The sequence below is a fragment of the Rhinatrema bivittatum genome, unplaced genomic scaffold (genome assembly GCF_901001135.1).
Source record: "Rhinatrema bivittatum unplaced genomic scaffold, aRhiBiv1.1, whole genome shotgun sequence".
NCBI lineage: Eukaryota > Metazoa > Chordata > Amphibia > Gymnophiona > Rhinatrematidae > Rhinatrema > Rhinatrema bivittatum.
Genome location: NW_021820499.1, coordinates 91,405 through 106,931, shown reverse-complemented (window position 1 = coordinate 106,931; position 15,527 = coordinate 91,405). Strand labels below are relative to the sequence as shown.

General features: G+C 46.2%; 1 protein-coding gene across 1 annotated transcript in view; it reads right to left on the bottom strand.

Annotated features, from left to right (window-relative positions):
• The window catches only part of ANGEL1 (angel homolog 1), a 137,980-nt gene that overhangs the window by 86,814 nt on the left and 35,639 nt on the right, over window positions 1-15,527 (bottom strand). The window contains exon 5 of the mRNA XM_029586104.1: window positions 10,381-10,820. Coding sequence (XP_029441964.1) covers window positions 10,381-10,820 — 440 coding nt within the window. The remainder of the gene's footprint in view (window positions 1-10,380; window positions 10,821-15,527) is intronic.

The window sequence follows — 15,527 nt, the reverse complement described above, 5'->3', positions numbered from 1 at the left end:
AGAGAAAATCGATCAGACCAGAAGGCCTAGAACAGAATGGAAAACAGCAGACTCTCCGAACTTAGTGCTGAAAAGGGCGGGAATCTGGACTGATCCTTGGAACTACAGGAACGAAAATTATCGAAGGTAAGACCTAATTTTCTTTTCCCTGTACGTACTGGATCAGTCCAGACTCCTGGGATGTACCAGAGCCTCAACTACTTGGGATGGGACCCGGAAAGGCCCGCTTTCAATACGCCTGCTCTGAAATTGCCCTCCCTGGGATCCTGGACATCCAGCCGATAATGACGTGCAAACGTATGCAACGATTTCCAAGTCGCTGCTCCGCAGATTTCCTGAGTGGAAATCTGGTGACACTCCGCCCAGGAAGCCGCCTGGGAACATGTAGAGTGCGCCTTCAGACCCAAAGGCAAAGGCTGACCTCCGAGAAGGTATGCAGAATTGATGGCCTCCTTCAACCACCGCGAAATAGAGGTTTTAGATGCCATATTCCCCTTTTTGGGACCCTTCCAAAGGACAAAGAGGTGGTCCGACACCCAAAAACCATTTGTAGCTTCCAAATATCGTAGGAGAACTCTACGCACGTCCAACTTCTTCAGGTCCTTAGAAGAGGAATCTGAGCTTTCGAGATTAGAAAACGATGGAAGCTCCACCGACTGGTTCAAATGAAAAGCTGAAACCACCTTTGGTAGAAAGGAGGGAACCGTTCGAATACTAATTTATTTATTTATTTATTTATTTAAAGAATTTATATACCGGGGTTCCTGTATAGTATACATATCACCCCGGTTTACAAGGAACCAAAACTATCGCCCGGACAAAATCTTCTTCAGCTGAACCTCTAACTTATGATCCTGAAGATCCTTCAGTACCGTGGTCCCCGTGACCGGAATAGTAGTCCTCTTGGTCACCGCTGACACCACAGCATCGACCTTCAGCACCCAAAGGAGCTCCAGTGCCTCCTCCTCCGGCAAAGGATAAAGCTTACCCAAAGCCTTGCTGACCTTCAGACCCAAGTCCAGGGTATCCCATTCTCGGAAGAGGAGGTCGGAAGCCGAGAAGTGAAAAGGAAACTTTGTAGGGGGGCCACTCAGACCCAACAACATGGGATCCAAGACGGGACTCCTCGGGAGGCGCAGCAATCCCTAACTCCCCCAAAATGGTAGGAATGAGAGGGGCCAGCTCGTCCCTGCGAAAGGGACGGATCACCCTCGGGTCGTCACCCTCCGAGGCCTGGCTCGGAAGTGTTGCCCCCTGCGCCAGTGTGCCATCTCCCTCTGCCCCCCTCGGGGGAGGGAAAGGCTCGTCCTGATCTTCCTGATCCATCGAGTCGAGAGGGGAATCTGTATCGTCCCGGGGGGGGGGGAAGAGCCCACAATGGGTGCTTTGCCGGGGGAGGTCCCTCCCTGTCCTCCGCCCATGGGGGCAGCTTGCCAGTTGAGCGGGGGCCCATAGGTTCCCCCGTCTGAGGCGAATTCCTCTTATGGACTCTGCGGGCCTTAAAGGCCCTATGCATTGCCAAAATAAAGTCTGACGAAAATGAATCACAGGAATCCTCTGAATCTGTTCCTGTGTTATCCCCCTGCCCACCCCCTGCGGCCCCCACTGGAGAAACAGGCCGCGAAACCGGCCTCTGCAGGGAGAGGGAGGGTGGGGAGTTCCTGGGTCCCGACACGATCGGCGCCGCGGGGGGGCCGGAGCCAAGATGGCAGGTTTTCCCACGATTTTCGTCAGCTGCTTGGGGAGGGAAGAGGAGCGCTCCCCGACTACAACTGCCAAGGTCCGCCGCCGCACCACGACCCCCCGAGCCGAACCCGACGAGCCCTCGCCTCCATCCTGCGAGAGGCGCGCGCTGTCGGAGCCGCAGGCCGAGCAGGCCACCCCACGTGACCTGCTTGGTGCCAACAACGAAACCGCTGCAAAAAAAAAAAAAAAAACGATCGGGAGGAAGACGGGGAGCGAGAGAAGGAGTGACCGCCGCCACCGCCGTGCTAAGGCCCGAAACCACCGCGCAACGCAGACGCGAAGAAAGCACTTTTTTTTTTTTTTTTTTACCTTGGAGCTGTCCCTTGCCGAGTTCTGAAGCAGTCCGGCTGGGGTGAGTGAGCCGGGCTCCCTGGTATCACCCCGGCTGGGCTGTAAAGCAAAGCAGGGTCCTCGACCCTTAGCCCCAGCAGTCTACTCGACCAGGGGGGATGGTCCCCCTAGGACCTGACAACACCCTGGGAGGCACAGACCGGCTCTGTTAAACTTCCTTCTCCTGAACCTATAATCTTTTTTTTTTTTTTTATATAAAAGAAACTTAAATAAAGGGAAAGAAGTCACACAAAGCCCCTAACTATCATTCTATTTATTTATTTATTATTTTTTTTAAAATCAATTCAGACTGTGGGCACGCACCCGTACCATCTTGCTGGAGACAGAGTAATATTGACAGGCTGTGGGTGGCACCCTGGTATTTATGGCAGAGCCTGTCAAATCTTGCTCTGTCTCCATCTGCTGGTGCGGAGGCAAAACCCAGGAGTCTGGACTGATCCGGTACGTACAGGGAAATACATTTTTATAAATACTCCAGCTCTGGTTTGAAAAACACTGTCCCTAAATAGGCGTCATGGAATAAGATCTCACCATTGACTTGTAAAGAACCTATTATCTTTATTTTCTACATGTATTGCATCTCCCTGTGCATCCTAGCAATCTTCTAATGCCTTGCTGAACTGTTTTAGTATTTATTTATTTATTTGTTTGTTTGTTTATTTATTTAAAGGGTTTTTTATATACCGGGGCACGTTAAAAACATCACCCCGGTTCACATTGTAACGTAACATAGCAACAAGCTTTACAATAGTTTAATGTCAAGCAAACAGTAAGTAAACTAAGTCAACTCAAGACAGGTGAATAAATAATTAACTCTTAAGGAGAGTAGAGGAAAGAAGTTTTTAACTATCAACAAGATGACAGGATATAAGCGGTGAGTGATAGGGAGAGGAACGACGGGGGGGAGGAGGGGGAACAGGGATGTAGGATGAGGCAAGGATGAGGGGGGGGGTCTGAGGTTGTTAAGTTCGATAGAGGTGTGTCAGTCGGGTAGGGAGTATGGGGTCGGGTATGTATCTTTGGGAGTAGTCAGTCAGTCGGGGTATGCTAGTTTGAAGAGCCAGGTTTTAAGATTCTGTTTGAATTTTTTATGGCAAGGTTCCTGGCATAGGTGGGGGGGCATTTTATTCCAGTGGGAAGTTCCTGCTATGATGAATGATCGTTCTCTGATCGTGGCATGTTTGATGATTTTGGGGGAGGGTGTCAGGAGTTTGGCTTGGTGCTGCTTTCTAGTTGGTCTGGTTGGGTTGTAGCGATGGAGATGTTCAGGGAACCAGTGCATGTTTTGGTTGTGAATGGCTTTGTGTATGAGGGTGAGGGATTTATAAATTATCCTAAAGGTTACTGGGAGCCAGTGTAGGGATTGAAGAACTGGGGTGATGTGGTCATGACGGTGAGTATTTGTGAGAATGCGGGCAGCGGCATTTTGTAGGAGCTGTAACGGTTGGAGGGTATTTTTTGGAAGGCCTATGAGGATAGCATTGCAGTAGTCCAGTTTGGATAGGATCATGGCCTGCAGCACTGTTCGGAAGTCAGAAGTGTGTAATAGTGGTTTGATTCTCTTCAAGGTGTGGAGTTTGAAGAATCCGCTCTTTATAGTGGTAGAAATGAATTTTTTGAGGTTAAAGTGGTTGTCTATCCATATGCCTAGGCTGCGGACAAATTGGGTGGGAGGGTAGCATGGTGGCGAAGGGGAAGAGAGGCTGGGTGTGGGAATGTTAGGGGGAGAGAGGATGAGTAGCTCGGTTTTGTTGGTGTTGAGTGCCAGAAAGTTGTCAGTGAGTAATTTGTTTATTTCAGACAAAGCAGAGTTCCAAATCTTCATTGCGTTTGGGATAAGAGTCGGTTATTGGTATGAGTATCTGCACATCATCTGCATATATGAAGTGCTGGAAACCCAGTTTGGAGAGCAGTAGGCAGAGGGGTATGAGGTAGATATTAAAAAGGGTTGAGGAGAGGGAGGAGCCTTGTGGTACTCCTTGTGAGAGCCTGACTGGTTTGGATTCGTTGCGACCGATTTTTACCCTATAGCTCCTGTCGTGTAGGTAAGACTGGAACCAGAGAAGGGCAGTGTCCGAGATGCCAATTTCGTTGAGGCGTTTAATGAGTATGTTGTGATTGACTGTGTCGAATGCCGCCGATATATCTAGTAGTGTGAGTATGTGGGATTGTCCTTTGTCCAGGGCTTTGAGTATGGTTTCCGAGAGGGAGATAAGTAGGGTTTCTGTGCTATGGTGTTTACGGAAACCAAACTGGGATGAGGAGAGAGTATTGTGGTCTTCTATATAGTCTGTAAGTTGTCTGTTAATTATTTTTTCAAGTATTTTGGAGAGGAAAGGGAGGTTTGACACTGGGCGATAGTTAGCTGGATCAGTGGTGTCTAAGTCTGGTTTTTTGAGGATAGGTTTTATAATGGCTTGCTTAAGTTCAGTTGGGACCTGGCCCAGTGTGATAGATTTATTCAGGATGTTTGCGATGTGTTTGGCTTTTGAAGTGGGATTTGTAAGTAGTGTTTTGGTGGGCAGATTATCTGAGGGATGATAGGCGGGTCTGATTTTTTGATAGTGGTTTCAATTTGAAGTGCGGATGTGTTTTCGAAGTTTGAGAGGGTGGTGTTTGAGGTTTGTGTAGACGGATGCAATTGTGTGACAGGATCGGAGTGGTCAGTAGAGGTATTATTGGGTGTTGTTAGGTTCGGAGGATTGGGGTGAGGTGAGAAACGTGCCATAATGGTCTGTACCTTAGTGTGGAAGTATGATGCTAATTTTTCACATTTTGATTCATCATCGTTGTCAGGGTTATGTCTGTCCGGTGATGTGATAAGGCTGGCTACGTATTGGAAGAGGGCTTGTGGGTTGAACTGGAACTGATGGATTCTTGCGGCATAGAAGTCTTTCTTTGCTTTTTCGGTGGCTTTTCGGTAGGTGTGTAGATGGGTGTGAAACTGTGCTAGGGTGGTGGGGATTTGATTCCTCCGCCAGGATTTTTCAATTGTGCGAAGGTCGAGTTTCATGGTTTTAAGTTCGTTTGTATACCATGGTTTTTTATTATTTTTGTTTGTTTTGATTTCTTTGGTTTGGGATGGGCAGAGTCTATCTGCTATGTTTGTGGTGATTTGAAACCATGAAGATATGGCTGTGTTCGCGTCAGTAAGGTCTATGTTAGGGAGTTCTTTTGAAAGGGCCTCTAAGATGTCGTCAGTCTTGCCTTGTTTGCGAAATTTTATTGTTTTTTTGGGTTGCGAAGGGGGGGGGGGTGTCTTTGATTGTGCATCGTGTGTCTATACGGAAGTGGTCTGACCAAGGGATGGGTGTGCAGCTGGGTTGGTCAGTTTGGATTAATGAGTTGGTAAAGATGAGGTCGAGTGTGTGCCCAGCCTTGTGCGTGGGTTCTGAGACGTTTTGTTTGAAACCAAGCGCTGTCATAGCTGTCAGAATAGCTTCACAAGAAGGGGAAAGGGGGTCGCGGTCTACATGTATATTCAGGTCTCCCAGAATTATGGCAGGCTTGGTATTGTTTAAGTGTTTAGAGATGTATTCTATGAGTGGGGAAGGATTTTTTTCGAGAAGGCCAGGGGGGGCATAGATTAAGCAGAGTTGGAGGGAATTAGATTTGAAAATACTGATTTCCAGTTTGGGGGGGTGTGAAATATCTTGGAGAGTAAGGTTGAAGTTCTTTTTGGCGGCCAGGAATAGTCTACCTCCTTTTTTTTTGATTCTAGGTATGGAAAAGACGCTGTATGCATCTGAGGTGAGTTGGTTAATTAAGGCGGAGTCGGTATCCTTTAACCAGGATTCCATGATAGCGCATATGTCAGGGGCTTCATCTGTAAGGATGTCGTGTAGTAGTGTGGGTTTTTTTAAACATTTTTATATACCGGCATTAGTTGTGGACATCATGCCGGTTTACAGCAAACGGGTTAAGCTAGGAAATTACATTTTAACAGGGAAATCAAAACTGGGAGGTGGGTAACAAGAAGTATAAAAGAGTAGAAATAATAACAATAACATGGTTCCTCAATGTGAGATGAGTACTTTGAGATCATCGGGTATGATCACCTTAAGATCTGTGATCCTTGAGGCTTCACTATTTAGCACTGTAAATCTGTGAAGCCTGCTTGTTAAGACAGGACCCTCCTCTATAATGTGACATAGCTAGGGCCTCTCATAGCTCTGAGGCCTCAGCAGAGAAGTTTGCTGTGCAATGGCCTTCAGATGTCCTGAACTATTTATAACAGAGACCATTCTTGCACGTTAATTTCAAGCCAGGATCTGACACAAAGATTTTGTTTGTGATTTCCTGCAATCCTCAAGCCTTTATCCAAAGGGTATCTGCAGATAGATCCTAGAGTCAGGGAAGAAAAACAGCCCTTAAATAGATTAAGCAGGTAATTGTAAGGTGAGGTGCAGCACAAATGGTTTCAACCAGTTTACAGGTCATCATCAGCTGACAAATATGCAAGAACAGGGGACAGGAGCTGCACAAAGGGTTTACCTTTGTCATACATAGTTGTGATCAGCTTGCTGTCAACCAGATGTGTATGTGCTAACCTTTTCCAGACAAGTCCACAGTACTTTACTGCTGCATACAATAGGGTAAGAACTAGCGACAGGCAGCACAGAAAAGTAAGTTACAAATAAATTGTAACTACAGTTCCACATTATTTCCAGCAAGCTTGTCTGGGGATTTAAGCTTTGCCACCTATGTAGATATTAAGGCCTCTTTTCAGCACTGGCATTATGACAGTAGAATATGACACAGTAAGGACAGCAGATAAAGACCAAATGGTCCATCTTGTCTGCCCAGCAAGCTGCTTATGGTTATCCCCATGCCTTCTTGTTAAGGAATGCCTTGCCAATGGAAATCTGCCTAGAGTCCAACTTTAGGAAATTTAGAAATCTTAAACTTTGGCTGTTTGAACAGACTTTTAAGGAAGAACAGGCCTCTGGCCTGGATGGCTCATTTTAGAGGGGGTCTTTTCATTTGTTATTTGCATTTATGTTCTTATTTTGTAATATTTTTTTTCCTTTTATTAATTCTAGTTTTTGTGGTTTGTGTAATCCTGCGATGCAGGACTGTGTTTCAGGACTTGATCTTACCTGATGAGCTTAGTACTTAAGAACATAAGAGAAGTCCATCGAGCCCAGGATCCTGTCTCCAACAGTGGCCAAACCAGGTCACAAGTACCCGTCAGATCCCATAAAGTAGATGTATTTCTTGTTACTCATGCCCACGGATAATAGCGTTCTCTAATCTAATGCTCTCTTTTAAACCCCGCTATGCTAATCGCCTTGATCACATCCTCTGGCAACAGATTCCACAGGTTGATAGTATGTAAAGTGGAAAAGTACTGTCAACAATTTGTTTTTAAATCTGTTGGTTAGTGTCCCTTTGTTTTAGATTATCTGAAAAGATAAACCACCATTCCCTATTTACCCTTTCATGATTTTATAAACTATCACATCCTAGCTGAAGAGCCCTAGCCTGTGTAGCCTCTCATCATAGGAAAGATGTTCCATCCCCTTTACATTTTTCTCGCCTTCCTCTGCACCTTTTCTAGTTCCATCATTACCTTTTTTTGAGTTGGGATGACCAGAACTGCACACAATTCTCAAGTTGCAGTCGTACCATAGCTCGATACAGAGGCAGTATGATATTTTTCCCTATTCCTTTTTGGATCATTCCTATCATTCTATTTGCCTTTTTGACCGATGGCATACACTGAGCTAAGAATTTCCGTGTACTGTCCACAAAAACTCCAAGGTCCTTTTCCTGGGTGGTGACTCCCAATACAGAACCCAACATCATGCACCTATATAGTTGGGATTATTTTCTCCTGTGTGCATAACTCTGCACTGTTCCACATTAAATTTCATCTACCATGCAAATGCCTAGGCTCCTAGTCTTAAAAATTCCTTCAGAAGTTCTAAGAAGTTTGAACAATTTTGTATCATCTACAAGTCTGATCACCTCACTCATTGTTCCCTTTCCAGAATATTTATGAATATTAAACAGCACAGGTCTCAGTACCAATCCTGGTGGTGCTTCCCCATTTGGAAAACTATTTAATCCTGCCCTCTGTTTCCTATCTGTTAACCAGTTACCAAACCACAATAGGACACTGCTTCCTATTCCATGACTTTTTAATTTCCTGAGGAGTCTCTCACCGGGGACTTTGTGAAACGCCTCCTGAAAATCCAAATTCACCATATCAACCAGTACATCTTAATCTACATATTTATTCAAAAAAATGTTAAACAAGACTTCCCTTTGCTAAAAACCATGTTGACCGGCACCAACATCAGGTTCACCGGTCTATGGTTTCCTGGATGACCCCTGGAGTCCTTTAATAAAAATTGGCCAACCTTCAGGTAATATGTCTGTTTTAAATTATAGGTTACAGATTACTAGTAATTTGCAATTTCATGTTTGCGCTCTTTCAGGATTCCAGAATCAAATCTTGGTGATTTGTTACTCAGTTTGTCAAGTTGATCTATTTCATCTTCCATTATCACAGAGATTTGTTTTAGGGGCTCAGAATCAGCACCAAAGAAAATCTCAGGTATGCATATGGTCCCAACGTCCTCCTCAGTAAAGACACATGGGTAGATCTGGGTTTGGCTAACACTTTGTCACTGTTTTACAGTGAAAACAAAAAGAAAAAAAAGTACGTTTTGATAAGTGTGCACGATTACAATACCTGATTTTAATTCCCGTGTGAGAGAATCATCATCTGTTCCCCCTTTTAAGTTGCTTTTGACTTGCCACTTTTTAAATCACTTTGGTGGATGTTACTTGTGAAAAGACACGCATTCTCTTTGTAATTAGCCACAATTTGACCCACTTTTGCTATGTGGGTATACACCCAGCAAGGGGACTACTCTTCCTTTTTAATGTCATTGATCCCCTTTCTGAGGAAGTCCACTGATAATGCCAGGCGGCCTTGCATTGAGATACTCCATTCTCCTCTCCTTAATTACCCACCACGGAGGTCAGGCTGACTGGCCTGCAGTCAGCAAACGCCTCCGTTTCCAGTTACCTGGCATGATATCTGCCCTGCGTCGGTCCTTGTCTGAACTCCCTTACTATGCCATGTGGTCCCATTACTTTGTCCATTTTTAATGCCAACCCTCTCCTCTGTAAATGAAAGTGCTTTCTACCCCTCTCTCTTATGTGTGCGGGCTATCTGTGGGCCTTCTCCTATTCCTTCTTTAATGTACACTGCCCAAAACAATGCGCTTTATCCATGTCGATTTTATAGTCCCACCTTTGTACTTTCTCTCGTCACCATCATATCCATAAGACGTCTAGTTACCTTGGTTTACTGTCTCGGCAATGTTTTCTTTGTCTGTGCCTTTGCAGGCCTGGTCACCGGAGGCTAACCACAACTAGATATCTGGTCGCAATAACCTGCCACCACTTAGCCGGATAAGTATGGACTTATCTTTTTTTTTTTCCATGTCCCTTAGTTTGAAGTGCCAGCACAGCAACGCTGGAAACTTTATCCACCCAACTCCGACCAGGTGTAAAGTTTCCAGTGTTAAAAACATATGAGTTCAGCCAGCATTAGAAGGGAATACTTCATGCCCTCAGTAGTAAGGAATTTCTGTGTGAGGGCGCTAAACTGGCCGGACCTTTTTGGACACATATTTTGTGAGCATAAAACTCATTGCTGCATTGACAGTATGGCTTATGTTAATAAAAATGTGCACTCTACTGCTGATAAAACTGGGTGTCCGGCTGGACGCACCTCTCTGCATTGGCCTGAAAGAGTTGTTGCCCTTACTCTAGCAGCTTTCATTTTAGCCCATTGTCTAGCACAATAATTTTACCTCACAAAGCTCTTCCCATCCTCTCTAAGGTACTCTTGAAGTTCAGGACTCCGACCTTTGTGTGACCCATCACTGCACTCATGCTTACATTAAACCACACATACATAGCAAAGTAACAGAGCAGTGCTCACACGTAGCAAAGCAGCATGGCTGCTGTCAGGTGTCACATCTAAGAGCAAACCTGGGCTCTGGTTTCCAATTTTGTATATGTGATGCAGGTGAGCATTTGAGAGCAAGCATGCACTTGTGAACACTTGTATAAATGTCTGAGAATATTCAAGCATTAGCATGACAAAAGACTCTTCCTTACTTAGGCCAACAACAGAAGCCAACCTCTTGCATAGCCGATCAGAGCCATTAAAAAGGCCCCAAAGTGCCTTTGTGAAACCAGGACAAATATTACAGAAGAGAAACACTGAAGCAAGCCTTGCTGATAGCAGAGCATCCTCACCTTCCAGGCAGGCATTCCGAGGTAACACAGCGTCCCATTTCGGATGAAGTTATACAAGGGTGAACTGGGCACGGAGTTCAGATCCCCGCACAGGATGATGGGATAGCAGTTGCCCTCAGTCGTCCTTGCTACCTTATCGATCTCCGCCAAGAGGAGTGCCAGCTGGGCGAGTTTAATGTCCCCGCGGCGGGGGTTGTAGAGCAGGTGGGTGTTTGCTACACAGAGAGGCATGATTGCAGAGTTGCTACCTGGTACTGCTGCAGGTGTGAAAGGCTGCAGCAGCAGTACCAGGCCCACGTTGTCCCGGTTCAGGATGTCTATGCCCGGTCTGAAGAACTCTACAGGGTTGGCACACAGCAGACTAAAGCGATCATGTTTGTAGCAGATGGCGCAGCCGTCCGTTTTCCTCCCTGTCCTACGCTTGTAAAAACATGTGAATCCTAGAAAGTAAATAAGAAACATGGAAATTGGAAGGCAGAAAAAGACCATATGGCCTATCCACACAATTGCTTAGCTGTATAATCCCTACCACTCCCTCAGAGATCCCTGTTTTCTCCCATGTTTATGTGACTTCAGATACTGTTTCAGTCCACTGGGAGGCTGTTCCATGCATCCACTACCTTCTCTGTAGAGAAATATTTCTGTCTACCCCTTTCGTCCTCTTCTCATAAGCCCTCATTCCAGATCTCAAGACTGCCTCATGTGCAATGATACCTTTGAGATATTTAAATGTCTCTATCATATTTCCCCTATCCTGCCTTTCCTCTACAGTATACATTTAGATTTTTAACTCCATCCCCATACGCTTTAAAATGAAGACCAGTGATCATTTTAGAAGCCACCTTCTGGACACAGTGCATCTGATTCATATAGTTTTGAAAATACGATTTCCAGAATCGTACACACTATTCCAAATGAGTTTTCAGCAAAGACCTATACAGGGGCAATATCACCTCTCTTTTTCTCTCCCTATGCACCTACGCATCTTTCTGAGTTTTGCCATCAGTTTATCCACCTGTTTAGCTACCTTAAGGTTATCAGATATGATCACCTCCAGATCCTGCTCGTTTCATGCATAGAAGAATTTCACCCCTAGGCTGTACTGCTCCCTTACAGGTAGATTTTAAAAGCAATGCGGGCACAAAAACAGCCTCATACACGCATATGTGGGCTGCGCGCAACACAAATTTTAAGTACGCGTGTACATACCAGTGCACACGTAATCCCAGATTTTGAAAAGGCTGATCATGGTGCACGTTGGCATGTTACCTACATAACTTTACTGCTGGTCCTGATAAGAAACAAGGTTCAGGCTTAGGCGTGAGGCTTACAGGAAAAGGAACCAGAGGGGTCCTGAACATGGGGCGGGAGAGAGTGACAGTGAGAGAGGCTCTATTTATCTCTCCACTGTAAGAGGGGCACGTTCAATTCTGGGTGGGTTTTGGGGGGGTGTTATATTGGTCTGCCTAGGGTGCGGTAACACTGCCCCACCCCCACCCCCAAACACACCCGGAGTTGAAAGTGCCCCTCTTACAGTGGGAGATATGTATAGTGTCATATTTTCTCTAACGGACGTGCACGCTCTCTCTCAAATGATATGCGTGTACTTGCACGCAAGATATAAAATTAGCATATCTCTGCTCGCGTTTATGGGCTCATGTGCGCGCCTTTTCAAATGTATGAGTAGGTTTTTGTACCTCAAATGGATGATTTTGAATTTCTGAGCCTTGCCTGGGTTAATGAGATCAAGTGCAGTAACAGAACAGCAATGCTGAACATAGCTTATAAACCAGTTGGAAAGCGTTCTCTTTCCCTCACTCCCAGCGAGTTAGGATGCTTTCCTGTGAGGTAGAGTATGGTGTTTGTTATATGGCAATGCTCTCTTGCAGTCCAATGTGCCACATGTCTTTTCTTCCTCATGGGAGGTTTTGGATAAAAGGTACACAGTATGACTGACTGGTTAAATAGAACGCAGAAACCACTTTTGGCAGGAATTTGGGATGTATTCTTAGTACTACTTTGTCATGAAAAAATTGCAAGTAGGGGGAGTAGTGAACTAGGATTTGTAGTTCACTGACCCTCTGCACAGAAGTAATAGCTACCAAGAACAGAACTTTCCAGGTCAGCTTTTTTAAATGTGCTGTATCTAGCAGTCCAAAGGGAGGTTGTACAAGAGTGATTAGGACTACATTAACATCCCAAGATACCGGCGGTTTCTTCTTAGGAGGATGCATAAGAAGCAAACCATTTATAAATCTGGATATGAGAGGATGCAGAGAAATCAGTTTGCTATTGTCCGATGCATGGTAAGCTGCATTAGCACTGAGATGTACACAGATTGAGGCTACTACAAGACCCGATTTTGCTAGGGAATACAGATAAGCCAACAAAAATCTAGGGCCACAATTGAATGGGTCTATATGATGAAAATGACACCATGCAGAATGTCATTTACATTTCAAGGAGTAGATAAGTCTTGTAGATGGTTTTCTGGAGGAGAAAAGGATCTCTTGGATTGGTTCTGAAAGGGACCATTTTTCTGTGTTTTCAACATCCATGCTGTCAGGTGTAGGGAAGGTAGAATGGGATGCAAGAGTGCGCCTCCTTCTTGGGAGAGAAGAAAGTGGTTGGTCTCCAGGACATTTGGAATCTTCAAGGACAGTTGAATGAGATTCGCATACCATGGTTGTCTCAGTCATGCTGGTGCGACAAGAGTCATCGTGGCTTGTTCCCTCATTAGTTTTTGTATTGTTTGAGATATATGTGGTATCAGAGGAAAAGCGTACATGAGGTCTGTGTTCCAGAGTATCAGAAATGCATCTTGGGCTTCTTGTAAAGGACTCCAATGACTGGGAAAGAACCAGGCGATTCTTCGCCACATTTATCTCCCAACCCAGCAACCACAAGTGCCCTAACTCGCTGGAGAGACCTCTGGCACTCCTCCTCCATCTTCGCATGAATAAGCCAATCATCCAGAAATGGTTGAACCAACACCCCTTCTCTTCGAAGGGCTGCTGCCATTATCACCATCACCTTCATAAAAGTCCGAGGCACCATGGCCAGTCTGAAGGGGAGGGCAAGAAACTGGAAGTGTTGCCCCAACACCATGAAGTAAAGAAACTTCTGATGGCCCCCGTTGAATGGGAATATGAATGATATTCCCATTCCCAATGATGCCAAAAACTTTCCTCTGCGGACCGATTCAATTACTGTTATTAATTTCTCTATCTGAAAATGTGGAACCCTCAGGGCCCTGTTCACCTTCTGCAAGTCGAGAATGAGCCAAAACGTTCCTTTCTTCTTGGGAACCACAACATAAATGGAGTAACTTCCCAATCCAATCCCTGTTCCTCCTTCAAGACAGGAACAATCATGTTTAGACTTAACAGCCTCTGCAGAGTCCCCCACACTGCCTCTCGCTTGCTTCAAGAAACAACGTGGGGCTCCAGAAAGTCTTCCTGATAGGGCAAGAAAATTCTAGTACATAGCTGTCTCGCACCACTTCTAAAACCCAGCAGTCCAAGGTAATCTTGGCCCACTCCTCGTAAAAGCTGGACAATCTGCCCCCTTTCTGCTTCTATGGAGGAACAGGCGATGTTGGCTTCATTGCGATGACTTTCCAACACCGGCCCCTTGACCGATCCCATCCCTGGAAGATCTGCTGGCACCTCAAAAGGACTGCTGCCGCCCCACTGAATGCTTCGCTCCCGCACCTGAGGAGGACTTGACTGACCGGAACCTATGTGCTTCCCGAAACCAGGACAGAGGTGGAAACAACTTCTTGCTGGTTTTTCCTATTCACAAGAAACCTATTCCCTTTGGATTCTCCCAAAGTCTTTATCAGCTGATCCAAATCATCCCCAAAAAGGAGCTTCCCCTTAAAGGGAAGATTACACAGTTGTACCTTGGACCACATGTCCACCGACCAATTTCGCAACCACAAACATCTGCGAGCCGCTACTGCTGAGACCATGCTCCTGGGCCAAAGTACACACCAAGTCATAAAGCGCATCCACGACATAAGCCACTCCAGCCTCCAAGCACGCCGACTGCAGAGAACCGACATCCCCTGAGGAGGCTTGCTTTTGTGCCTTCTGCACTCAGCACAGACAAGGCCTCTGCATCATGCTACCACAAATCACGTCTCGGAGACTCAAAGCGGAAACTTCAAACATCCGCTTTAATTGAATCTCCAACTTGCGGTCCTGAACATCCTTCAAGGCAGCAGTCCCCGCTATTGGTATAGTCGTTTTCTTAGTCAACGCCAAAACCGCCACATCCACCTTCAGCACCTGCAGGACCTCCAAGGTCTTCTCCATCAGGGGGTAAATCTTTGCAATAGCCCTACCGATCTTCAGACCCATTTCCGGGAAGTCTCACTCCCGGTTCACCAACCTGCGAATCTTCTTAAGCAAGGGAAAAGCACTAGGCGGATCCTACAGCCCATCCAGGACCAGATTCACCCCTACAATATCTGACTCCCCCTGAGCCACCTTCACCGCCAAGGCCTGCAACACATGCAGAATAAGGGGACGCAATTCATCCTTCTTAAACAAGTGGACTACCCGAGGGTCATCCCCTTCTGACACAGGAAACTCATCCAGGTCTGGATCATCCTTATTTGCGCCCAGGTCCATGTCTTCATCTGGATCGGCCCCCTGCAAATCCGAAGGATCCTCTGGCATATCATCAGAATCTTCCCCATCCCTGGGATCAGCCTCCAAACTTGCTCAACCCAAACCCAGGTATCGCAGATCCCGCCACTTTCGGATTTCTGGAAGCATGACGGGGAGGTCTCCCCTTCGGATGCTTGACCCCCACTCCCTTCCTTGCCAGGAAGGCCTTATGAAGGAGCAGAATGAACTCCGGTGAGAAATCTTCAGGATCCTTAGCCCCCTGTTTAAGAAGGCTGCCATACGAATCCCCTCCCCCATCCTGACCCTCATGCCCCACAGGCGACAGAAGGAGAGGGGAATCCCTGGAATATCTGGTGGCCGCAAGCCCCTGCCTGTGATCACTTACAGGTACGGCTGTCCCTGAGGCCCCCCGGGCCGGTAGCTGCAACCCCAAGGAACGAGGGCCCTCTTCTCAAAAGACCCCCCCCCCCGGCAGGGGGGGGGTCTTTTGAGAAGAGGGCCCTCGCACAG